General features: G+C 43.4%; 1 protein-coding gene and 2 non-coding genes across 5 annotated transcripts; all 3 read right to left on the bottom strand.

The window, feature by feature from the left end:
* Positions 1–548: 548 nt before the first annotated feature.
* KHDC4 (KH domain containing 4, pre-mRNA splicing factor) lies at positions 549–23,640 on the bottom strand. Of its 3 annotated transcripts, none has more exons than XM_007976802.3 (14): positions 23,541–23,640; positions 22,833–23,049; positions 18,694–18,822; positions 18,279–18,358; positions 15,830–15,882; positions 15,401–15,564; positions 14,394–14,605; positions 12,123–12,183; positions 9,994–10,051; positions 9,508–9,761; positions 5,008–5,181; positions 4,139–4,251; positions 3,384–3,475; positions 549–1,832 (listed from the first exon to the last, which is right to left on the bottom strand). In XM_007976802.3, exons 1-14 carry the CDS (start codon positions 23,576–23,578, stop codon positions 1,633–1,635), a joined length of 1,845 nt encoding a protein of 614 aa, XP_007974993.1. In that variant the 5' UTR covers positions 23,579–23,640; the 3' UTR covers positions 549–1,632. The 3 variants fall into 3 exon arrangements, 2 of the variants coding, with proteins under 2 accessions (XP_007974993.1, XP_072864391.1); XR_493919.3 differs by having other exon boundaries at positions 1,748–1,832; positions 4,139–4,223; XM_073008290.1 differs by lacking the exon at positions 549–1,832 and having other exon boundaries at positions 3,370–3,475; positions 4,139–4,223.
* Positions 8,066–8,202, bottom strand: LOC119624618 (small nucleolar RNA SNORA42/SNORA80 family). Its single transcript, XR_005240774.1, has one exon. It is a non-coding gene; the product is annotated as a small nucleolar RNA SNORA42/SNORA80 family (small nucleolar RNA).
* Positions 14,730–14,858, bottom strand: LOC119624624 (small Cajal body-specific RNA 4). The gene has a single exon (XR_005240780.1).
* Positions 23,641–25,420: the final 1,780 nt, after the last annotated feature.

The raw sequence follows: 25,420 nt of genomic DNA, 5'->3' as shown, positions 1-25,420 counted from the left end.
TTGAGTATCAGGAGTTCAAGACCAGCCTGGCCAAAATGGTGAAACCCTGTCTCTACTAAAAATACAAAATTTAGTTGGGTATGGTGGTAGGTGCCTGTAATCATCCCAGTTACTCAGGAGGCTGAGGCTGGAGAATCACTTGAACCCAGGAGGTGGAGGATGCACTGAGCCAAGATTGCACCATTGCACTCCAGCCTGGGCGACAGAGCGAGACTCCATCTCAAAAAAATAAAATAAAATGTCTTTCCAAGAAGAACATATTTCCTTTAAAATCTGCTTCAGTCATGAAGTCCTTTTAATACCCTGTTAAATAAAGGAGGGCTAAAATATGAAAATGGATAATATCCAGCATAATAATCCTTAACATTTTCATTTGAACTTTAAGGGTACATTTTGCAGTTACGTAACTCTCGGAACTATATGCAAACCTTGGGGTCTGTATATGTATTTTTCTGGTAATATTATAGTTGCATTCTGCTATGAGTACAAAAGTTTATTAATTTTAGTGTATGGATAGGTTGTGGAAGAAAACAGAGAAACCACAAGCAGAATATTTATACATTTATTTATAATGAAATTATGGTCTACATATTTACAACGTATAGGAAACCAGAGGATAAGTTTATACAAAGCCAGCCTGCAAAGTATTCAAATGTGCAAAAATGACAGTTCAATATCTCAAACTATTCCTGGTTCAGCAGACTAGCTCCTTCACTTTCACACATCAATATTTGATACAAAAAAAGTTCTTTTGGCAAAACCTATAATGCCAAGAAAAAGGACAAGTTGCAATTTCAGTCATTAAGTCCAAAATCCTATAGCCAGCAGTCAGATCTCTCTATTTTAGCTGCAACCAGTTCTGAGAGAGACAGACCACTGTGTTTCATTTCTGTGATGAGTTCTGACCAGTTTTAGTCAGGAAGTTTTCTCTGACCCAGCTGAAGACAGGATCTTAGAAGGGCAATAAAAACAGTAATGGCTATGAGACCAATGTGCCTGAAGGTGCCAGCTCTGGATCACCCCAATTAAAAAACACAATGAAAAAATAACTTCATTTTCCTATCCAGGATACAGCTATATCCAACAGTTTTAAATGAGACAGCATTTTCCAAAACAGAAAGAATCCAAAATGAAACAGGGATGCAGATCTGTCAGAATTAAATACTGAAAAGGACGGTCTTAAAATAATTTCCCCACTAATAAATAGTAAGGCTCTGTTTGTAACCAGTTATGTATCAAAATTGACCAAACAGTAGTAAAATACAAATAAAACTTTATGTCAGAATTGGGTCTATTCATTTGGAAAAGGCTGGACCAGGTCAAATGTGTATGGGAACGACCCTGTTAGGATGCTTTGTTGGACAAGCACATTTCACAAACTGTTAAAAAGCTTCTGAGATAAGTTTGTGATTCTAATTAAATTTTAACAGATTCTATGCCACTGCAGAAATAAGAATTTTTGTTGTTGTTGTTGTTGTTAAGGAACCCCTTTAAGAAAGGGCGGCACTGAATCTCAAACTTCTGCAAAGTCCAAGTTGGTTCCCAGCACAGGCCCCAGAGTCTTGTTAAATCAAATGCATGCATTATTGCTAAGAAGAGTCACTGAGGGTCAAAACTCTGTTCCACTGTTTCCTAGGGAGCCATCCAGAATGGCATCTGTTGTTTAGCTCGTGGTTGTGATGAAGGATATTGGTATCCCAAACTCCAGCCCTGTGGAAAACTACTTGCATTTTTATGACCTCCATGTTCCTCCTCTTCATCAGATGAATCTGCGGCATAAGCCACCAAGCCAAATCCCTTCTCTGTAGTTTTCATCTTCTTAGCTGGATAATCTAGAATAGAGAAAAACAACCCCAACCCCATCCCCACCAAGGGAAAAAAAAAAATACCATAAATTCGTTAATTAAAAAAAAAGATGTTAATTTTAAGTGGTTAGTTGGACACCATTTTGAGGTCACAGGGTCAGTGGTCACCCAAAAACGTTGAAGATCACAGGAAAAACAGCACCAGCATCAGCAAATGTGAATCCACCAGAACCATGTAAGAAAACAGAGAAAGAAAAAAGAAACACAAAAAAAAGAAAAAAAAAGAAAAAAAGGAAAGTTAGCAAGTGAGTCTCTTGAGGGATGATATTTCACCTTTTAAAGAGTTAAAAGAAAAGAAGTTAAGAAAAGAAAAAAACGTCTTTTCTTCTGTTCATTTTTATGAGTACAAGCAAAGAAATATCCCATGTACCTCTACAGGATTTAGAGTTCTGGGATGCTAAAAAGCAACATTTTCCTAACAGCCACAAACTGACCATTACTGACCAATAGAGCTATAAGGGGAGATGTGTGGCTTAGCTCCCAATACAAAGCAAAATCAACCTTTATTAAGTCCGTATCAGATGACCTCCTGGTATTCACACAATATAGGCAACAGGATTTTTAAATGATCTACTAATACTACTCATTGAAATTCACTGATGCTATGTATAAAATAAGTCGACTAACTCTTTTCTAGATACACGTTGGTTGGAAATAAAAGGTTGTCTGTATATAATTTTTTTAAACTATTTTTTCTCTGTCTCAAAACACATTGGTTGGAAATCAAAGGTTATCTGTATACAATTTTTTAAAAACTATTTTCTCTTTCTCTTTCTTTTTTTTGAGACAAAGTCTCACTCTATTGCCCAGGCTGGAATGCAGTGGTGTGACCTCAGCTCACTGCAACCTCCACCTCCCAAGCTCAAGCGATTCTCCTGCCTCAGCCTTCCAAGTCGCTGGGATTACAGGCATGCACTACCATGTCCAGCTTAATTTTTCTATTTTTAATAGAGATGGGTTTTCACCGTGTTAGCCACGCTGGTCTCAAACTCCTGACCTCAGCTGATCCGCCCACCTTGGCCTCCCAAAGTGCTGGGATTACAGGCATGAGCCACCGTGCCCGGCCCAAAAGTATTTTCACTGGCTAATAGAATAGAGGTTGGATTAAACACCTGAATGAACATCAGGTTAGAAAACTAATAGCTTTATTTATGTATGTATGTATTTATTTATGATGGAGTCTTGCTCTATTGCCCAGGCTGGAGGGCAGTGGTCTGATCTTGGCTCACTGCAACCTCTGCCTCCCAGGCTGAAGCGATTCTCCTGCCTCAACCCCCCAAGTAGCTGGGATTACAGGCGCCCACCACCATGCCCACTAGTTTTTGTATTTTTAGTATAGATGGGGTTTCACTATATTGGCCAAGCTGGTCTTGAACTCCTGACCTTAGGTGATCCACCCATCTTGGCCTCCCAAAGTGCTGGGATTACAGGCGTGACCCACCGCGCCTGGCTCAGAAAACTAATAGCTCTAGACCAGTCTTAGTCACTCCCCTGTTCCCCCAGCTATACCACACTCACCATGGCTCCCTGTTAAGGTCCCAGACCCATTCCTTTCATCGGACTCTGTTTTTATTCCAGTCACTGGAAAGGCTGGTGGAGGCATCAACTGCCTATTGAAAGACAAAATGAAACTTTCTTTCAGACAATTTAAATTTTCTTAACTTATCCAGTGGATTAGAAGTGCAATTAAATCTGCAGACAATCCTTCAAATTCATTTTAACCATTAATTTCAACTGCTTCCACCTTCCCCCAGCCCCTTTATAAAAGTATAAGGCCCATCTACACAGCAATTGCCATGACAAAAATCGAATGAACTGTTATGAAAGGATATCAGCTCCTTTCTTATGAAGGTTAATATACTAATGTAAGAAAGGTAAATTCAAGCACTGTGTGGCAGGCTGAACTCCCATATTCATGTACTTCCATCCATGATATTCTAATAATTCTAAAGTAGCAAAAATAGCTGAATTATATAACATTTCTGTTACTGTCTATCCTTAGGAAAATGGCCAAGATGCGGACAATGGAAGTCAAGAAAGATGTCTGAACAAGTAATAAATTATTCAAAGTCAAGTATAACTGCTTCTAAGTCTGTAAAAGGCCTATCATTATATTTTCCTTCACTGCATCAATTACAACAAACAGACGCATATTTGATTCAAAGATTTCATTTCAGTTTCAGAATACTTAAGCTCATAGCAATGATCACTACTCTGACTAATGGTGCAAACAAATGACATCTGAATACATTTGCATAATTATTCCAACTTACCTGTCCCTCTCTCTCTCTTTGCCTGAGGAACTTGCTGGCTTCGATCCTGCACCTTCAATCTCATTCTGACTGGAGAAGCCTGTACCTAAATTAGTCATATGAATGGGTCCATGCTATGAGCAGAAAAATACAGTGGCATTAGCAAATCTACAACTGCTGTATTGACTTTAGCTCCTTAATGTAACTGTCAAGTGCCTCATCTTTCTGATAAGTTGTAGTAAGTTAAACTACTACAAAGCTCTTTGGGATTTGCTGTGTAACTGTAGTCAAAAGTAGGGATTTTTTCTTCTCTGTAGGACTTGGACAGGGGTGTTATAATTCATTATGCTATCTATAGCCTGTTTTTAACTGACTGCCCATAGCTCAACTAGTTTCTATAAACCTAGCTAGAAACCATAAAAAAATGTTTTGGTTTAAAGAATGATTCAAGGATTCTGACAAAATGGAAAGGTACTTCTCATAAAATTGCACCAAAACTACAAATTAAGAATCTTTTTAACTTTAGTGGCTAACTTTACAATTACATGTACAGAATCACTCCTTTTCTAGCAGTCTTGCGGGGTGGGGAGACTGGAGGGAGATTATCACTCTCTTTTTTAGGTGGAGGGTAAAAGAGCACCACTGAAAGCCAAGGTTTTAAATACAAGCCACATATTGGTAGATCAATAGCTTTGAGTGAGACGTATAAGAAAGTAAGAACTCTCAGAGGCTTTCAAGAGTCTGTTGAATAGGATAAAAAACCTAACCAAAATAAATTCCAGAAAGCAGAAATCCTAGTGCTGGGAGAATGATGTGAATTTATCTTTTTTAAAGGGAGAATATAGTAGGAGAATAAGATGAAGATAGGAAAACAGGGTATTTTATTTAACCTGGTATCCAAGCAGTCCAGATTCCCGCTCATCTGGTAGCTCCTCTGTGAATCGTCTCTTCTGTGCCTGGGGCTGACTTGGGAGTGGGGGCTGGGGCTGGGGCTGGGGCTGGGGGCCAGCAGGCAAGGCAGTTTTGACAGGAGCAGCAGGAATAAAAGGACCACCCATCGGACTCTGGGACCAAAACAAACCAAGGAAGAAAAAAAGTGTGAGAATGCCCAAGAAATAAGTAAACAATGATTACAATATACTTTAAGAATCAATAAATATCTCATGAATTTTGCATCTTCAGGTCCTTAGTTTCCTTCATGTATAATTTGGTAACAGTATCACCTAGCCTTCTCACCTTCATCCTCAGGAAACATGAAATTGACAACCTATATACAGTGCTTTGAACTTTTTTTTTTTGAGACTGGAGTCTCGCTCTGTTGCCCAGGTTGGAGTGCAGTGGCGCAATCTCAGCTCACTGCAACCTCTGCCTCCCGGACTCATGCCATTCTCCTGCCTCAGTCTCCCGAGCAGCTGGGACTACAGGCGCCCACCACGATGCCTGGCTAGTTTTCTTTTGCATTTTTAGTAGAGACGGGGTTTCACTGTGTTTGCCAGGATGGTCTCCATCTCCTGACCTCGTGATCCACCCGCCTCAGCCTCCCCAAGTGCTGGGATTACAGGCTTGAGCCACCGCACCCAGCCCAGTGCTTTGAACTTTTAAGAAAACTCTGTTGTGCATTTGGGCTACTAGGAGCAAACATGACCATTAACAAACAGAACTCCAACCACTGACAGTCAACGTGATTAGCTTTCTGTAATAAGCTTTCTATAATTTACAAATGCTGCTAATGCTTGTGGAAGAAGCAATTTCATCTTCCACTCCCTTAGTTATTAGTAAGTTACTATGTCAAGATTAAGTCTAATGTTTGAAGATGTTGTTCCAAAAAGGAATAAGGGGTATCAAAAGACAATATATATTACAGAAAAACAGGCAGGTCTGAAGAGAAAACTCTATACAGCCATGCGTTGCTTAGCAATGGTAATATGTGTTTTGTTTTGTTTTTGAGACAGAGTCTCAGTCTTGCTCTGTCTCCCAGGCTCGCATGCAATGGTGCGATCTCGGCTCACTACAACCTCTGCCTACTAGGTTCAAGCGCTTCTCTTGCCTCAGCCTGCCAAGGGACACTACAACCTCTGCCTACCAGGTTCAAGCGCTTCTCTTGCCTCAGCCTGCCGAGGGACACTACAACCTCTGCCTACCAGGTTCAAGCGCTTCTCTTGCCTCAGCCTGCCGAGGGACACTACAACCTCTGCCTACCAGGGTCAAGCGCTTCTCTTGCCTCAGCCTGCCGAGGGACTACACACACGTGCCACCATGCACAACTAATTTTTTTAGTACTTGTGATCCACCTGTCTCAGCTTCCCAAAATACTGGGATTACAGGTGTGAGCCACTACGCCGAGTGTGAGCCACTACGCCAGTGCGAATGTTTTGGTAAATGCACTGCAAGGCGATTTTGTCATTGAACAAATGTGTACTTACACAAACTTAAGATGAAAATAGCCTACTACACACATAGGCTATATGGTATGGCCTACTGTTTCTAGGCTACAATCCTGTATAGCATGTTACTGTACTGAATGCTGTAACACAATGGTAAGTATTTGTGTATCTAAATGTAGAAAAGGTACAGTAAAAATATGCTACTACAATTTTACAGAACAAGCATCATATATGCAGTCTATCACTGACTAAAACGTTGTAAGGTGGCTGACTGTATTAATAACACAGCTAACATTTATTGACAGATTGGATCATCTTACTTAATCCTCGTAAACCTCTTAGATTTTTATCACTGCGCCCATTTTACATCTAAGGAAAACCAAACCCCAGACAAGTCAAGTTACATCCCAGTATCACACAGCTCAAAAATGGGAAAGCATGATGAACCCTGTCAATCTAATTCTAACTCCCAGCTTTTTTTTTCTGAGTTTTGCTTGTCACCTAGGCTGCAGCGCAGTGATGCGATCTTGGATCTTGGCTCACTGCAACCTCTGCCTCCTGGGTTCAAACAATTCTCCTGCCTCGGCCTCTCAAGTAGCTAGGATTATAGGTGCCCACCACCACGCCCAACTAATTTTCATATTTTTAGTAGAGACAGGGTTTCACCATGTTGACCAGGCTGGTCTTGAACTCCCGACCTCAAGTGATCCATCCGCCTCGACCTCCCAAAGTGCTGGGATTACAGGTACATGAGCCAACACGGCCACCTTAACTCCCTGCTTTTAACCACTCTGCTGTATTGCTTCCCAATTACAAAGGACTGACACTCAAAAGTGGGGACCTACAGAGCTGTCTAAATATAAAAATTAAAATAATTTCGGCCGGGCATGGTGGCTCATGCCTGTAATACTAGCACCGTAATCCTAGCATTTTGGAAGGCCAAGGCCACAGATCACCTGAGGTCAGGAGTTCATGACCAGCCTGGCCAAAATGGTAAAACCTCATCTCTACTAAAAATACAAAAATTAGCTGGGCGTGGTGGCATGTGCCTGTAATCCTAGCTACTCAGGAGGCTGAGGCAGGATAATCACTTGAACCCAGGAGGCGGAGGTTGCAGTGAGCCAAGATCACACCACTGTACTCCAGCCTTAGCATCAGAGTGAGATTCTTCTCAAAATAAAGTAAGTAAGGCCAGGCACGGTGGCTCACGCCTGTAATCCCAGCACTTTGGGAGTCCGAGGTGGGTGGATCACGGGGTCAGGAGATCGAGACCATCCTGGCTAACAAGGTGAAACCCCGTCTCCACTAAAAATACAAAACAATCAGCCAGGCGTGGTGGAGGGCGCTTGTAGTCCCGGCTACTTCGGAGGTCGAGGCAGGAGAATGGCATGAACCTGGGAGGCGGAGCTTGCAGTGAGCCGAGATGGTACCACTGCACTCTAGCCTGGGCGACAGAGCAAGACTCCGTCTCAAAAAATAATAATAATAAAAATAAATAAAAATAAAATAAATAAATTTTACCAGGGACCACAAATAAAATTTAGTTCATAGTTTTTCTGTTATACACTGTGCAACCCCCTTCAGTGCTCACAGCCCACAGGTAAGGGGGCTGGGCAATGGTTTGAGGCTGCCATTTACTCTGGCATGGGTACACTATGAGAGGCCCACAGCGAAGGACCCACCATAAATCCATTACCATGCTCTCATGAAGTCTCTCCCCTGCCTCTAAGACCAGTATATAAACCATCCAGATTATCATCCAGACATGTACTCTTTTCCTACAATTCTACTTTCACGATTTAAGAAATTGTGGCCAGGTACGGTGGCTCACATCCGTAATCCCACGACTTGGGGAGGCCAAGGCAGTCAGATAATGAGGTCAGGAGATCGAGACCATCCTGGCTAACACAGTGAAACCCCATCTCTACTAAAAATACAAAAAAATTAGCCAGGTGTGGTGGCGGGTGCCTATAGTCCCAGCTACTCAGGAGGCTGAGGAAGGAGAATGGCGTGAACCTGGGAGGTGGAGCTTGCAGTGAGCCGAGAGGTGCCATTGCACTCCAGCCTGGGTGACAGGGCGACATTCCATCTCAAAAAAAAAAAAAAAAAAAAAAAGGTAAGTATACATTTCTTAAGTTATAAAAGAAACACACCAGCATTTATAATTCTTACATTTGAAAAGTTTATAAATCTCTTACATAATGTTTATTTTTTTTGAGACACGGTATCTCACTCTGTCACTGAGGCTGGAGTGCACTGGCACCATCTTGGTTCACTGCATCCGTGACCTCCTAGGCTCAAGGGACCCTCCTACCTCAGCCTCTTAAGTAGCTGAAATACAGGTATGTGCCACCATGTCCAGCTAATTTTTTTGTAGAGATGGGGTCTCCTGCACTAAAGCAGTCCTCCTGCCTCGGCCTCCCCAAATGCTGAGATTATGTTTCCTCCTAAGATGTGAAATTGTAACTCAGTTCCAATCACTGAGAGGTGTGGTGAAGGTAGCCCCATTCTCCTTGAGGACTTTGTTAACATTGCAAAGGCAAGGTTAGGCAAACAATGGCCAAGGGTATAGCAAACTATGATTGTGGCCTGCCACCTGTTTTGTAAATAAAGTTCTACTGGAGTAGAGCTATGCTTATTCATTGAGGTATTATCCATGGGCTGCTTCTGCACTACAACCACCGAGTGTGATAGTTGTGACAGAGAATGTATGGCCCTTAAAGCCTAAAATATTTGCTATCTGACCCTTTATAGCAAGTGTGCCCACCAGCCCCACTTTAAAAAGTTATTTGGTGTGCAAGACTGTGAAAATATAAACTTTAGGATGACATACACACATACACGCTAATCCAAAATATTCAGGTAGGTTGGTGGTAGGAACACAGAAGACAGTAGGAAAAAAGCATTCCACATTACATGATTTATTTCTGGAATACCACTACTTCCCCTCTTTCCCCAGTTTTTCCTAAATTCAGTAGTATCTTGTTGCATATCCTGACATCCTACCTGTCCAGTGCTAGCTGGAGGCTGCACTTGTGTTATCGGGTATTGTGTTGGCACAGGTGGAACTCCAGTAGGTAATGCCGGCAAGACTCCAGGTGCTAATGAAACAGCTGGTGGCACTATGCTTGGTACTCCGTAGGGAGGTTGAACTGGCTGCTGAGGAGGGGGAACAACAGGGTAACCAGACTGATAGCCATTGGATGGATAATATGGTGGTTGAGGAGGGACACTACTTATAGCAGAGGGTTGTGTATAGCCTGAGGGGGAAGAAAAAAAGTGTTTAATCAGCTGCAGCAGAATGAGACAATTTAGCTGAATATTAAACTTAATATCTAGGGAAGAAAAATACTGAGGCATGAATGGCTTTCCAAATTACCCTAAATTAAAGGGAACATTAATAGTGCCCTGGCACAGTCTAGCCTCCAGTATCATAATTACACATAACTATCACTAGCAAAATATTTTTTAAACACTTCAAGATGTACACACCTGGTAAAGGTACAGCAGTATTAATCTGATTCACAAATCTAGAATATTCAGCATGAACCTGAAAGAGAGGGGGAAACAAATTAACATGGGACAGCCCAAGCTGTGTATTTACAAGGGTCTGATTATATAATTCTAGGACCAAAGCCATTAGCAATTAAAATATATCTACCGATATTCCAATCAAATTTAAACTGGTTTAACCTACTTTTTTTTTTTTATACATAAGTCTCGCTCTGTCACCCAAGCTGGAGAGCAGTGGTGCGATCTCGTATCACTGCAACCTTTTTTTTTTGAGACAGTCTCACTCTGTCACCCAGGCTACAATGTAATGGCAAGGTCTCAGCTCAATCAAACCTCCACCTCCAAGGTTTAAGTGATTCTCCTGCCTCAGCCTCCCAAGTAGCTGGAACTACAGGTGCGTGCCACCACACACAGCTAGTTTTTGTATTTTTAGTAGACATGGGGGTTTCACTATGTTGGCCAGGCTGGTCTCCAACTCCTGACCTCATTATCCACCCGCCTTGGCCTCCCAAAGTGCTGGGATTACAGGCATAAGCCACCGCATCCAGTCCACCTCAACATTTTAATAAGGCAGATCTATAAATTATTAAGCCAATTTTGGGCATTAGGAGCATGAATAATCCTGAATCCCCTAAAGTATACTCAATTCTGGGGTACAAAATCATTTAGAAAGCCACAGAAATTAAGTAACTAGGAAATTTCCAAGTTGTTAGTATAACTGATGAGACTTCATTCATTCACATTTACTGGGTGACTTTTCCTCAAGGTTTACTCACAGTTTACTAAGGGTTCAGTATTTTCCTCATACTTCCTTCCTATATGTTATTAAGTCCATAACCTCAAGTACCAACAAAAAGATGGGAAATGGTCAAGAAAATTATCTGGTACAAGGGTTGGTAAATCAGGTGATATGTAAAAAAACAAAAGAAGTAAAAAAACAAAACAAAGTAAAAAAACAAACAAACAAGGCCAGACGCAGTGGCTCATGCCTGCAATCCCAGCACTGTGGGAGGCCGAGGCCGGCAGATCACGAGGTCAGGAGATCGAGACCATCCTGGCTAACACAGTGAAACCCCGTCTCTCCTAAAAATACAAAAAACTTAGCCGAGCATGGTGGTGGGCATCTGTAGTCCCAGCTACTCAGGAGGCTGAGGCAGGAGAATGACGTGAACCTGGGAGATGGAGGTTGCAGTGAGCTGATATTGCGCCATGGCACTCCAGCCTGGGCGACAGAGTGAGACTCTGTCTCAAAAAAAAACCAAAAACACCACCACCATAAGCTACCCAATAAGGTATCAGAGAACACAAGATTGAACATATTCAGTCCAAAACCTGATTTCCTTTAAGTGCTATAAAGACAGTCCTAAGGTTTAACTTTTGGTTGTTTACAGAAAAAAAGAATGCATAACCAAATGAGCAATCATCCCCCAAACATGTCTAACTGGTTTCAAATTATTATAGCTCTACCCTTACTTCAGACTGGAGCTATGCTAATATAAGCCAAAACCAACACAATGGGCCGGGCACGGTGGTTCATGCCTGTAATCCCAGTACTTTGGCAGGCCGAGGTGGGCGAATCACAAGGTCAGGAGATCGAGACCATCCTGGCTAACATGGTGAAACTCCTTCTCTACTAAAAATACAAAAAATTAGCCGGCTGTGGTGGCAGGCGCCTGTGGTCCCAGCTACTCGGGAGGCTGAGGCAGGAGAATGGCGTGAACCTGGGAGGTGGAGCTTACAGTGAGACGAGATAGCGCCACTGCACTCCAGCCTGGGTGACAGAGCGAGACTCCATCTCAAAACAAAACAAAACAAAACAAAACAAAACAAAACAAAAAAATAGAAAACCAACACAATGACCAGGTGCTAGGAGGAGAGGCATGGGATGATTTCTCTCTCAGACTCCAGAAGGAACCAATTCTGCCAGCACCTTGATTTCAGACTGCTTCCTGAACTGTGATAGAATACATTTGTGTTATTTTAAGCCACCCAACTGCAGTAACTTGTTATAGCAGTACTAGGAAACTAAACAGGTAAAAGAAACAGTTAAGACATACTCCAAAACGGCAACTGCTTTTCTGAATGAGTACCAGACAAATACAACTCACTGTTTGCAAAAGATTCTCACAAAGCTTCTTGGCAGCAGCCAGGCCTTCTGGTTTGGGGTGACTGCAAAGAAATAACCAGGAATTCAAAGGAGAGAAAAATAAATAAAAGATGCAGAATTCTGCTTTCATTTTTCAGGCTATTTTACAAATCTACATTAACACATTCACTGTAGCTCAAAATCTAGGCCTCTGAAAATCACAAAACAGAAACACAAAATAACATAAGTCTTTTAAGATATAACTATTATCATTACCACAAATATTTTATTAGTCTTTCTCTGAGTAATGGTACTTCTTGATATAAAAATATTTTAAAGTTCATAAAATTACTATAAAATGTATTAATATTGATACAGGTTTAAATGAAAATTATTTCAGGCTTATCACAGCTCACTTTAAGATTCACTTTTTTTGGCCAGGTGTGGTGGCTCACGCCTGTAATCCCAGTACTTTTGGAGGCCGAGACGGGCAGATTGCGAGGTCAGAAGATCGAAACCATCCTGACTAACACGGTGAAACCCCACCTCTACTAAAAATACAAAAAATTAGCCGGGCGTGTTGGCGGGCACCTGTAGTCCCAGCTACTCTTAGAAGGAGTCTCGCTCTGTCGCCCAGGCTGGAGTGCAGTGGCGCCATCTTGGCTCGCTGCAAGCTCTACCTCCTGGGTTCATGCCATTCTCCTGCCTCTCAGCCTCCCGAGTTGCTGGCACTACAAGTGCCTGCCACCATGCATGGCTAATTATTTTTGTTCTATTTTTAGTAGAGACAGGATTTCACCATGTTAACCAGGATGGTCTCGATCTCCTGACCTTGTGATCCGCCTGCCTAGGCCTCTGAAAGTGCTGGGATTACAGGCCAAGATTCACTTTTGTACAGACTTGTAAAAAACCAAAAGACTTGAATACTAAAAAGACAATTCCGTCTCCTAATTCAGTAATTTCTCTTTTTTTTTTTTGCGACGGAGTCTTGCTCTGTCGCCCAGGTTGGAGTGCAATGGCGCAGTCTCAGCTCACTGCAACCTCCACCTCTGGGGTTCAAGCACTTCTCCTACCTCAGCCTCCTGAGTTGCTGGAATTACAGGTGCCTGCCACCACACCTGGCTAATTTTTTTTTTTGAGACGGAGTTTCACTCTTGTTGCCCGGGCTGGAGTGCAATGGCATGATCTCGGCTCACCGCAACCTCTGCCTCCCAGGTTCAAGCAATTCTCCTGCCTCAGCCTCCGTAGTAGCTGGGATTATAGGCATGTGCCACCACGCCCGGCTAATTTTGTATTTTTAGTAGAGACAGGGTTTCTCCATGTTGGTCAGGCTGGTCTCGACTCCCAACCTCAGGTGATCCACCCACCTCAGCCTCCCAGTGCTGGGATTACAGGCGTGAGCCACTGCACACACCTGGCTAATTTTTGTACTTTTAGTAGAGACAGGGTTTCACCATGTTGGCCAGGGTGGTCTCGAACTCCTGACCTCAACGGATCCATCTACCTTGGTCTTCCAAAGTGCTGGGATTACAGGTGTGAGCCACCACACCTGGTTTAAGACAGGGTCTCACTCAGTCACCCAATCTGGAGTGCAGTGGTGCAAACACAGCTACCTGCAGCCTTAACCTCCTGGGCTCAAGCCATCCTCCTGCCTCAGCTTCCTGAGCAGCTGGGATTATAGGTGTGCACCACCACATCTGGCTTTTTTTTTTTGAGATGGAGTCTCGCTCTGTTGCCCAGGCTTGAGTGCAGTGGCACCATCTTGGCTCACTGCAAGCTCCATCTCCCGGGTTCACGCCATTCTCCTGCCTCAGCCTCCTGAGTAGCTGGGACTACAGGCGCCTGCCACCTCACCCAGCTAATATTTTGTATTTTTAGTAGAGACAGGGTTTCACCTTGTTAGCCAGGATGGTTTCAATCTCCTGATCTCATGATCTGCCCGCCTCGGCCTCCCAAAGTGCTGGGATTACAGGTGTGAGCCACCGCGCCTGGCCTAATTTCTTTAATTTTTTTGTAGAGATAGGGTTTCGCTATGTTGCCCAGGCTGGCCTCAAACTCCTGGGCTTAAGTGGTCCTACACCTTGGCCTCCAGAAGTGTTGGGATTACAGGCATGAGCCACCGTGCCCCAATTCTACAATTTATTTAACTAATTATAATTACTCCTAGCATTTACCTAAATCCCTCATGTTACTATTAATTACACCCGGTTTTCTCTTGCTCCTTCTGAATCACTCCTGACTGTACCAACAAGTTGACAAGAATTCACATGTCCCCTGCCCTATGCATCCATACCTGATGTAAATATACATAGGCTCAAAAGCTTCGCGGCCAGATGCTGGCTCAATGCAGCCTGAACCTTTGCCCCGCAGGAAGACTTTGGCACCTGTTTCAATCTGAATGTGCTGCAAATAGGAGCAGCCTGGACCTTCCACCTTCTCCTTGACATTAAAAGTGGGCACAGCATGTTCTAGACCCACAAATAATTTATCTTGAACATAATGCATCTGTAGGAAAAAAAGAATACTTCGTATTAAACAGAGAATATATAATTATATAATTAAATCCTCAATCTTTGAAATAAGTCAATAAGAAATTATAGCAAAGACAGTCTCCTGTAAAACTGGGATAGAGTGTTGGGTAGTACAGTCAGCCCTGTGATACTCTTCAGTGAAGGCTGCTCTCTCCAACCCTTTTTTCTAGGAGGAATGTATCAGCAAAGTCTTGCTTCATCAGACTCAGCCTTCTTAGTCCTCCAGTTATCATCAAGTTTACAAATACAAACTAAAAGCAGTAACTTCAAAATGTACAATACCTTCTGCTCTATCAATCTCCTTTCTAGAACATATCAATATGAAGAGATATATGCTCAGGTGTTCATTATATTGTGGAGAGCTACATAACACACTAACAGAATACCTATAGCAGGTAACTTTCGGGATTGGAATTTGACGATTTTTTGAGATGGAGTCTTGCTCTGTAGCCCAGGCTGGAGTGTAGTGGCATGGTCTCGGCTCACTGCAACCTCCACCTCCCAGGTTCAACCAATTCTCCTGCCTGAGCCTCCCGAGTAGCTGGGGTTACAGGCGCCTGCCACCATGCCCAGGTAATGTTTGTATTTTTAGTAGAGATGGGGTTTCACCATGCTGGTCAGGCTGGTCTCGAGTTCCTGACCTCAAATGATCCACCCACCTCAGCCTCCCAAAGTGCTGGGATTACAGGAATGAGCCACTGCACCTGGACGGCACATATCATTTTTATAGAAATGATAAAGCTATTAATGATCCCTCCCCAAAACATACCCCTGACTGGAAGGGAGGCTTCTGGCTAACAGCTGGAGACAACTGAGCGATAGGTGCTGGCTGGTGATAGACAGTTACTGTTGCACCATTAAAAGTCGGACTTGTTCCTGTGGCAGCTTTTACCACTCCATTGGTGATAATTTCTTTGATCCGGTTTACAGCTCCTTGGAAAAACACAAACAGTAAAACCGAATGGAATGAACTGACTAGTGCCCAGGCAGGCCAGTGTTCAATCACTCACATGTAAATCCGCTTTATACATTACCCAAGTATGCGGCTGTCAACCCCTCTAAACTCCCATACAAATTTGTGTACAGTTCATGAACAAGGGCTAGAACAGCCATCAGGGACAGTTTGCCAACTTGCTATACAGACCCCTGTACTTTGTTCTTCACAAAAAGTGCTACGTGAGCCAAAAACATTACTTACTGTCCACTAATTCCCGTGTCTGGCCCTGAACATGAAGATATAATGGACGATCCCTATAAAGAGAAACAAAAAAGGATGATCTCAACGTGGTCAAAACCAAAAAAGGAGTCAAATGGGTCACCAGATCTAATTTGTAATGTTTCAAGTTTCCAAATAACCAAAAGGGACTATATACATTAGAAGGGTTTTTGCTAGCTAATGTCTGAGAACATGCCTTAACAGTTGGGGAACAAATAAACTTCTTGATCTTAAAAGTCAACTGGCCAACAGATTTCAGATCAAATCTGTTCTTATAGATTCACTACCATTATTTTCCAGTCTATGGAGATAACCCAATATTTAAGAACAGAATTCCTTTTTGCTGGCTGTCTAATAGGTTATAAACAAATGTGGTCTTGTCTGTCTAAATCAATGGGGCAAGTCAGGTGCTGTGGTTCATGCCTGTAATCCCAGCACTTTGGGAGGCTGAGGTAGGCAGATCACATGAGGCCAAGAGTTTGAGACCAGCCTGGCCAACATAGCAAAACTCCATCTCTACTGAAATTACAAAAATTAGCCGGCATGGTGGCATGCCTGTAGTCCAAGCTACTGAGGAGGCTGAGGCACAAGAATCACTTGAACCCAGGAGGTGGAAGTTGCAGTGACCCAAGATCATGCCACTGCACTCCTGCTCGGGCAACAGAGCCAGACTCTGTCTCAAAAAAAAAAACAACACACACACACAAAAAATTAATGGGGAAAGACTGATCATGCATATAGAGAAATCTCTTAAGGCCCACATCAACTGATAATTTAGATTCTAAATGTGAAGATGACTTAAATTATAATAAAGTGATCAATAACCATATACAGTTAATAAAAAGTGGCAGGTAAAAATAACTCTTTAAAGACAAAGTTCAAAACAGCAACCAACACATATAGAAAGTTTAAATGGCCGGGCGCGGTGGCTCAAGCCTGTAATCCCAGCACTTTGGGAGGCCGAGACGGGCGGATCACGAGGTCAGCAGATCGAGACCATCCTGGCTAACACGGTGAAACCCCGTCTCTACTAAAAAGTACAAAAAACTAGCCGGGCGAGGTGGCGGGCGCCTGTAGTCCCAGCTACTCCGGAGGCTGAGGCAGGAGAATGGCGTAAACCCGGGAGGAGGAGCTTGCGGTGAGCAGAGATCCGGCCACTGCACTCCAGCCTGGGTGACAGAGCCAGACTCCGTCTCAAAAAAAAAAAAAAAAAAAAAAAAGAAAGTTTAAATATATTCTTGGGGCCAGGCACAGTGGCTCACGCCTGTAATCCCAGCACTTTGGGAGGCCGAGGCGGGGGGACCACCCAAGGTCAGGAGTCAAGACAATATTGCCAATATTGTGAAACCCCATCTCTACTAAAAATACAAAATGTAGCTGGGTGTGGTGGCGCACGCTTGTAATCCCAGCTACGTGGGAGGCTGAGGCCAGAGAATTGCTTGAACCCAGGAGGCAGAAGTTGCAGTGGGCCGAGATGGCGCCACTGCACTCCAGCCCGGGTGACAAGACCAAACACTCCATCTCTAAATAAATAAATAAATTCTTGGCTTGGGGTAGGAAGTAAATTTTGTTACTTATTTTGTGTAGTTTAAGCTAATGTTAAAAATGTTGCATTTCCTAAGTACCTATCAACCGACAGTGAAGAGAAACTCAAACACTGAATGATGGAAGGAATGAAATGAAACAGATTAAGTCTTTACCTGAATAATCACAACATATAACCATCATAAAGACAAAAAAAATATATATGAGCCCATTTGTGAGGGTAATTATTTCCACAGAAAAAAGTTAAGAAGTATATACATGGCCGGGCGCAGTGGCTCACGCCTGTAATCCCAGCACTTTGGGAGGCCGAGGTGGGTGGATCACAAGGTCAGGAGATTGAGAACATCCTGGTTAACATGGTGAAGCCGCATCTCTACTAAAAATACAAAAAATTAGCCGGGTGTGGTGGCAGGTGCCTGTAGTCCCACCTAGTCGGGAGACTGAGGCAGGAGAATGGCGTGAATTCGGAAGGCAGAGCTTGAAGTGAGTCAAGATCGTGCCACTGCAATCCAGCCTGGGTGACAGAGCAAGACTCCATTTCAAATTAAAAAAAAAAAAAAAAAAGGAAGTATATATATTATTTCTGCAGATCATATGGCACAGAAAAAAGAAAAAAAAAGTATATACATTAAATGTTAGTGGTATCTTCTTTTACACTTTCCTATAATTTGTTTCCTCCAATAAAAACATTAAATGTGAAATAAAAGTCCAAAAACAGCTCCCAACAGCTTGTATCTGTTTGATAGCCAGAATTCTGCTATACAGTGTGCACACACATACCCCTCAAACCTCGAATCAAATATGTACACGTATTACCTACGGATGAAAAACATGAGGCTAATGTAAGTCATACACCCAACCCTTCCATAAACAAGAGAATACGTACCCTGGTCCCACTTTGGCTTTTTCCTCAGCTGTCATGAACCTCCCTCGAGTTGATACTGCAGCCCCACTAAGGCGGCTGATCTAAAAAAGGAAATGTTCAATTAAGAAGATGTGGCAATTGGTTGATTTCAATGGCAGACAGATTTTCTTCCCATTCATTCATTCGACCAACTAAGGAGGAATGAATTCTCTCCTGTATCTGAAATTTTTATTCCATGGTTTCTTACTCAAACCAACGCAGAGAATTCATTTATATCCATTTCATTATCCTCCTCTGAAGTTAAATTAAACCCAGTCCTGACTTCAGAGACTATGACCCAAACTCACTAATAAATATCTAACACCTGTCTATTTAGAGGTCTTCTTTATCTGAATCCACTCACCACCTTCCCCAAAGAGTCCCAATGCCTCCTCACCTCATCTTGAGTCTGTCCTCGAGTCAGCAAGTTCCTACATGTGAGAGGCACATCATTAATTTCTACTTCAGCTACCACCAGGTCATCCTTGCTTTTATTGCTAGTTAGGCCTTTGCCAGGAGCCTGAAGCTAGAAAAAAGAGAAATTAGATTAAAAAGTTTTTATGGTGAGATAAAGTCTTCTTTTTTTAATTTTATTTATTTATTTACTTGAGACGGAGTCTCTTTCTGTCGCCCAGGATGGAGTGCAGTGGCATGATCCCAGCTCACTGCAACCTCCGCCTCCCGGGTTCAAGCGATTCTCCCACCTCAACCTCCTGAGTAGCTGGGATTACAGGTGGGCACCACCATGCCTGGCTAATTTTTCTACTTACAGTAGAGATGGGGTTTTGCCATATTGGTCAGGCTGGTCTCAAACTCCTGACCTCATGATCCACCCACCTTAGCCTGCCAAACTGCTGGGATTACAGGCATGAGCCACCACGCCTGGCCTATTTTTTTATTTTTATTTTTTCTTGAGATGAAGTCTCACTCTATCACCCAGGCTGGAATGCAGTGGCACAATCCCAGCTGACTGCAATCTCCGCCTCCCAAGTTCAAATGATTCTCCTGCCTCAGCCTCCTGAGTAGCTAGGATTACAGGTATGAGCCAATAAACCCAGTTCGTTTTTGTATTTTTAGTAGAGATGGGGTTTCACCATGCTGGCCAGGCTGGTCTCGAGCTCCTGACCTCAGGTGATCCACCCACCTTAGCCTCCCAAAGTGCTGGGATTACAGGCATGAGCCACTGTGCCCAGCCTAGATAAAGCCTTTTAGTCGTCCAAAATACAACTATCCTTTCCCAAATCCCGCACCTCCCTACCCTTCCCTTCATCTGCCTGTAAACACAGTTGGTCTTTCTTCATAAACGAATTAACAAGCAAACAAAAACCTCACTAAACAAAGTCAATCTGCTTGAAGGCCACAATCAAGATTTCTCTGTGACCTTAGCCCTATGTGCATTTTTATGACCACCTAATTATAGAAGCTCTAGGGACCAGAAGCTACAGCCTTCAAAAAGAAAATTAAAGAGCAAAGTTATGATACTCTATAGCTCAGTTAGCTGGCTGTACATGGAGTAAAACATAATAGAAGGTAGAGAAGCAATGCACACAACACATATACCTCAAGCATATAATAGGAAGTTGTTTTTGTGCCACTCCCACAATCATAACATAAAATCCAACTAATTCCATCCTTGTAAAGTTCTCAAAAGCCCTTAAATTGTATCTAACTAATCATTCCTCACTCTATTACGGAAGAACAAAGAAGAATGAAAAGCCAGTAAGATGGTAAAACCTGATCTAGTTTCTTTCAATTTAAACTACAGGGAGTTCGTGACCAGCCTGGTCAACATGGTGAAACCCCAACTCTAGTAAAAATATAAAATTAGCCAGGTGTGGTGGTTCGTGCCTGTAGTCCCAGCTACTCTGGAGGCTGAGGCAGGAGAATCGCTTGAAGCCGGGAGGCACAGGTTGCAATGAGCCGAGATCACGCCATTGCACTCCAGCCTGGGCAACAAGAGTGACACTCCATCTCAAAAATAAATAAATAAATTACAAAAAAAAAAAGGCTGGGCCGGGTGGCTCACTTGAGCCCAAGAGTTTCAGACCAGCCTGGGCAACATGGCAAAACCACATCTCTACAAAAAATACAAAACATTAGCTGGGCATGGTGGCATGAGACTGTAGTCCCAGCTACTCAAGAGGCTGAGGCAGCAGTAAGCAGTGATTGCGCCACTGAACTCCAGCCTGGGCAACAGAGCAAGACTCTATCACACGAAAAACCAGAAAGACAGAAAGAAAGAACAGAAAGAAAGAAAGAAAGACAGAAAGACGGAAAGAACGAATGAATGAACCAACCAAACAGGCTCATGCCTGTAATCCCAGCACTTTGGGAGGCTGAAGCAGTCTGAGCAACATGGCAAACCCATCTCTTCCAAAAAAAAAAAAAAAAAAAAATTAGCTGGGCACGGTGGCATGCGACTGTAGCCCTACTACTTGGGAGTACCTACTACTTGACTGTGCCACTGCAGTCACTGCCTGGGCAATCAAGCCAGACCCTGGGACCACAGGCATGCACCACACCTAGTTAATTGTTTTTGTCTTTTCTGTAGAGACAGGGTTTCAGCATGTTGCCCAGGCTGGTCTTGAACTCCTGGCCTCAAGTGAACCACTCACCTGCCTTAACCTCCTGAGTAGCTGGGACTACAGGGGCCTATCTCCCCAATCTATGTCTAGAAGGTAAGATATTGTTTACTTTGTGCATTAAATACATTTTTTAAATGTGGAGGCAAAACTAAATACAAACTCAACAATATCACCTTACCTTTATTTAACCCCCTATAGTATTCATTTACATTATCATCTCAGTGAATCCTTATGACCGCCTTTAATAGTACTTATCAATGTTGTCTAAGAGAACTTTTGGTGACAGGTGTTCTAGTCCATCACTCCAATATGGTAACCATTTAGCCACATGCGTCTGTTGAGCACCTGACACGTGGCTAATGTGACTAAAGGTCTAAATTTTAAATTGTATTTTGTTTGGTTTTGCTTTGCTTTTTGCTTTAACAACAGGAATTTATTTCTCACAGTTATGGAGGCTGATAATGTATTTAAATTATTTTTATTATTTAGACAAGGTCTCACTCTGATGCTCAGGCTGGAGTGCAATGGCAAAATGACAGCTCAATGCAGCCTCAAGCTCCTAGGCTCAGGTGATCGTTCCACCTCAGCCTTCCAAGAATCCAAGAAGAATTACAGAGGAGCTGGGACTACAGGTGTGAGCCACCACACCCAGCCCCTTAATTTTAACTTAAATTGCCACATGAGGCTAGTGACTACTGCACTACACAATGCAGGTATATATTACCAACGAGAAAGCTGAGTTTCGTTATGCCAAAGCCATGAAACCAGTAACTGTGGATTCTGGGTTTCAAATTGTGGATTCTGGGTTTTCAGGTTTTATGATTCTAAATCCAGTGTTTATGTATCCTGCTGAGGTCAACTACCTAAAGATTATTATTTTAAGGGAAAAAGAAAGCTTAAACAATTAACATCAGTATTAAGAATCTTAATATATAAGAAGCATTACATCTTTGTCAAGACGCTTTTAATTTTTCCTCATAAAACAATCTTTGCAAACAATAGGCTGCACATGGTGGCTCATACATGTAATCCCAGCACTTTGGGAGGCCAAAATGAGCCTGATCAACATAGTGAGACCCTGTCTACTAAAAACACACAAAAAAATTAGCCGGGCATGGTGGCATGCACCTGTAATCCCAGCTACTTGGGAGGCTAAGGCAGCAGAATCACTTGAACCCAGGAGACAGAGGTTGTAGTGAGCCGAGATCACCCCACTACTGCACTTCAGGCTGGGCGACAGAGTGAGACTCTGTCAAAAAATAAATAAATAAATAAAACCCTACAGGTTCTAATTACAGATGACACTATGGGGCTCACTTGATTCACCTGAACTTCTCTTTTGAGTTCAGGGAAAAAGCACATATATTAAAAACATGTTATGTTGCTTTAAATGACTATGGAAATAGAACTTAAGTTGAACTAAGTGGACAAGGACAAGACAAGGTATTTGGTCCACAAATGTAATCAGCCCAATCAAAAATGCCTCGTAAGTATGTATTTGTAACAAAATGTCTTCTGGAACATTCCAAAACTAAATGATCTCTCAACTACTATATCCATTTTATCCTTTACTAACACAAATTATTATGTGATTACAGGATTACAAACAACTTTTTTTTTTTTAAAAGACGGAGTCTCATTGGGTCACCCAGGCTGGAGTGCAGTGGCATAATCTCAGCTCACCACAACCTCCGCCTGCTGGGTTCAAGCAGTTCTCCTGCCTCAGCCTCCTAACTAGCTGATTACAGGCGCGCGCCACCATACCCGACTAATTTTTGTACATTTAGTAGAGACGGGGTTTCAACATGTTGGTCAGGCTGGTCTCGAACTCCTGACCTCGTGATCCACCCGCCTCAGCCTCCCAAAAGTGCTGGATTATAGCGTGAGACACCGCGCCCGGCAAAACCACCACTAAATTCGCAATTAGTGGAGACCCTTCAACTTCAAATACCTTCTCAGAAGCATTCTGTGTTGGTTTCAGCTTCCCTTTTGCCATGAGCATGGCATTGATCTTGGCAGCCACAGCAGCAGCAGCATCCAAAGCACCTGAAGGAGCAGCTGTGGTGCCCCCAGGACTTCCCCCACTGCTGGTGACCTCCCCACCTGGGGCTGCTGGCGGGAGGAAGAGAAGTGGGGCTGGAGCTGGTTGGTCCCATTTGCTGCGTCGCCTACACGTAGAAAAAGGAAAACATTAGGCCCCAAAGCTCTCATGTATGTTATTCTTTCCTTACTTACTACGCCTTAGCACCCCATTTTCCCTCTATTATATTCCACTTACACTTCCGAATCACCTTTTAAATCTAAAACTCCCCTCTCCTTAAACAATTATTGCTATATTTAACAAACCCCCACTTTCCACCCTTCCCCAAAATCTTTCCTTTCTACTCTCCCCTCTATCAAAAGACTCCACTCTATCCTGCACGCTCTCGTTTACGCCTTCCCCTTGGCTCGCCCTTCCAAAAGTCCCCGTTTCCCTCCTCCCTCGGAACCCAGCCAGCCCTTTAAGGGCCCCAGGCCTGCTCAAGATCCTTCTCCCCAAACGTCCAACCCTTTACTTCCTACTTAAGGGGCCCTCCACCCTATACGCAGCTTCTCAGGGTGCCTCCGCCTCTCCCGCGCCCCAGTGCTCGCTCCGATGCCCTCGCCCCTGAAGCCGTACCCGCCAGCTCCAGGATGTGTCGCGCTCCCCGCGGACATGGCGACCGGTTCTACTCAACCACCCGCCAACTACCCGACTACCACCTTCTCGTCACTTCCGCCCCCAACGCTCTTACGCACAGCCTTTTCCGGTCGTGAGGCCGAGCGGTTCCGGTGAAAATGTCGATTCCGATTGGACTCTTGACGACTTAAAGGCGTCTGGCGTGTCTGAAACAGGTAGGGTGTGATCTTCCGGGTTGCGCCTTACCCTTAAGAAAGATGGCTGCTATGCCTACTATAGATGCGGAATCGGGCCTAGCTGAATCCATCTTTATCGTGGGCATGTTGTGAGACTCGAAGACAATACGCATGAGTCAGTAGATTAAACAGGTTTCTCCTCAAATTCCGCTACGTTTGTGTTGAGTCCTAGTTTCTGTCTGGGGAGACAACCTTCCCGCGGCTTTTGCACGTTTTACGTTTCTGTTACTTAGGAAAAGGAAAAGGATTCGTTGCAAAGATCATTTCAAGAATTTCTCTGTCTGTTTGGTCCATTTCTGTGCACCAAGCAGGGAATATAAAGATAAAAAGATGAATAAGCCGCAGGCCCTGCCATTCTGGTACTCTCAGTGTGGCAAGGCAGATACGCAGGCAAATATGTGTGATAGAGTTGTGTATTAAGCAAAGGTCGAAGAAGATAAGCTGCACATCTTGCTGGAGCGTGTAAGAATGGGACGCTAAAAAGCCGGTAGAGTGCTGGAGAAGCGATCAAGCGTAGGTTATGGAGCACCCTGTTCTGGCATCTGTGTACTTAACGGTTGAGCTGGCTGGAGTGCGGGAGGCCAGGAGTTGAAAGGCCTTGAATGAGTTGATTCTGTAGGCTAAAGATTTCTTTTTTTGAGACCGAGTTTCGCTCCGTCACCCAGGCTGGAGTGCAATGGCGCGATCTCGGCTAACTGCACTCTCCGCCTCCCGGGTTCAAGCGATTCTCCTGCCTCAGCCTCCCAAGTAGCTGGGATTACAGGCGCCCGTCACCACGCCCAGCTAATTTTTGTTTTGTTTTGTATTTTTAGTAGAGACGGGGTTTGGCTATGTTGGCCAGCCTGGTCTCAAACTCCTGACCTCAGGTGATCCACCCGCCTCGGCCTCCTGAAGTGGTGGGATTACAGGCGTGAGCCATCGCACCCGGCCGAAGCTAAAGGTTTTTAACCTTTGGGATGTCTTGGAACTTCACTGGGTTTCCAGATCCTCCCACCTCAGCCTCTGAAGTAGCTGGGACTACAAGCACGCGCCACCACACCTGGCTTTTTTTTTTTTTTTTTTTTTTTTTTTTTAGAGACCGGGGTGGCAGGGGATGCGGAGGTGGGGGGTTACTATGTTGCCTAGGCTGGTCTCAAACTCCTGGGCTCAACGGATCCTACCACCTCGGCCTCCCCAAAGTGCCCTTTTTCCTCTTCTCCCCGAAACACAATGCTGTTGGGATTCTGATTGAAATTACATTGTTTATTATATTTGTCATTTTAAAAAATTTGAGATATACCATAAATTTACCCTTTTTAAAAAGAGTAAATTTAAGTGCACAATTCATTGTTTTTTAGTGTGTCCACAAGATTGTGCGACAATCACCATTATCTAATTCCAGATTTTTTTTTCCAGATTATTTTTGTCACCCCAAAAAGAAACCCCTCACCTGTTAACAGTCACTTCACATTTCTTTCGCCCCACAAGACATGGGCTACCACTAATCTACTGTTTCTCTGGATTTACCTATTCTACATGTTTTATATAAATGGAATTATACAATGTGTGACCTTTTGTATCTGGCTTCTTTCACTTACAGTGTTTTCAAAGTTTATTCATGTTGTAGCATATGTCAGAACTCCATTCTTTTTTTTTTTTATCACT

The sequence above is a fragment of the Chlorocebus sabaeus genome, chromosome 20 (assembly GCF_047675955.1).
Source record: "Chlorocebus sabaeus isolate Y175 chromosome 20, mChlSab1.0.hap1, whole genome shotgun sequence".
In the NCBI taxonomy this organism is placed as follows: domain Eukaryota; kingdom Metazoa; phylum Chordata; class Mammalia; order Primates; family Cercopithecidae; genus Chlorocebus; species Chlorocebus sabaeus.
This window is presented reverse-complemented; position numbering and strand designations above follow the sequence as displayed.

What these genes read in the sequence shown, in the direction of transcription:
- KHDC4 (XM_007976802.3), bottom strand. Translation starts at nt 23,578, where the DNA reads ATGTCCGCGGGGAGCGCGACACATCCTGGAGCTGGCGG. An exon ending in AGCCTCCCTTCCAGTCAGGG is followed by an intron (nt 14,606 to 15,400) that starts GTATGTTTTGGG and finishes TTTTTCCTACAG; the next exon opens with ATGCATTATGTTCAAGATAA. An exon ending in GACCTTAACAGGGAGCCATG is followed by an intron (nt 1,833 to 3,383) that starts GTGAGTGTGGTA and finishes TCTCTATTCTAG; the next exon opens with ATTATCCAGCTAAGAAGATG.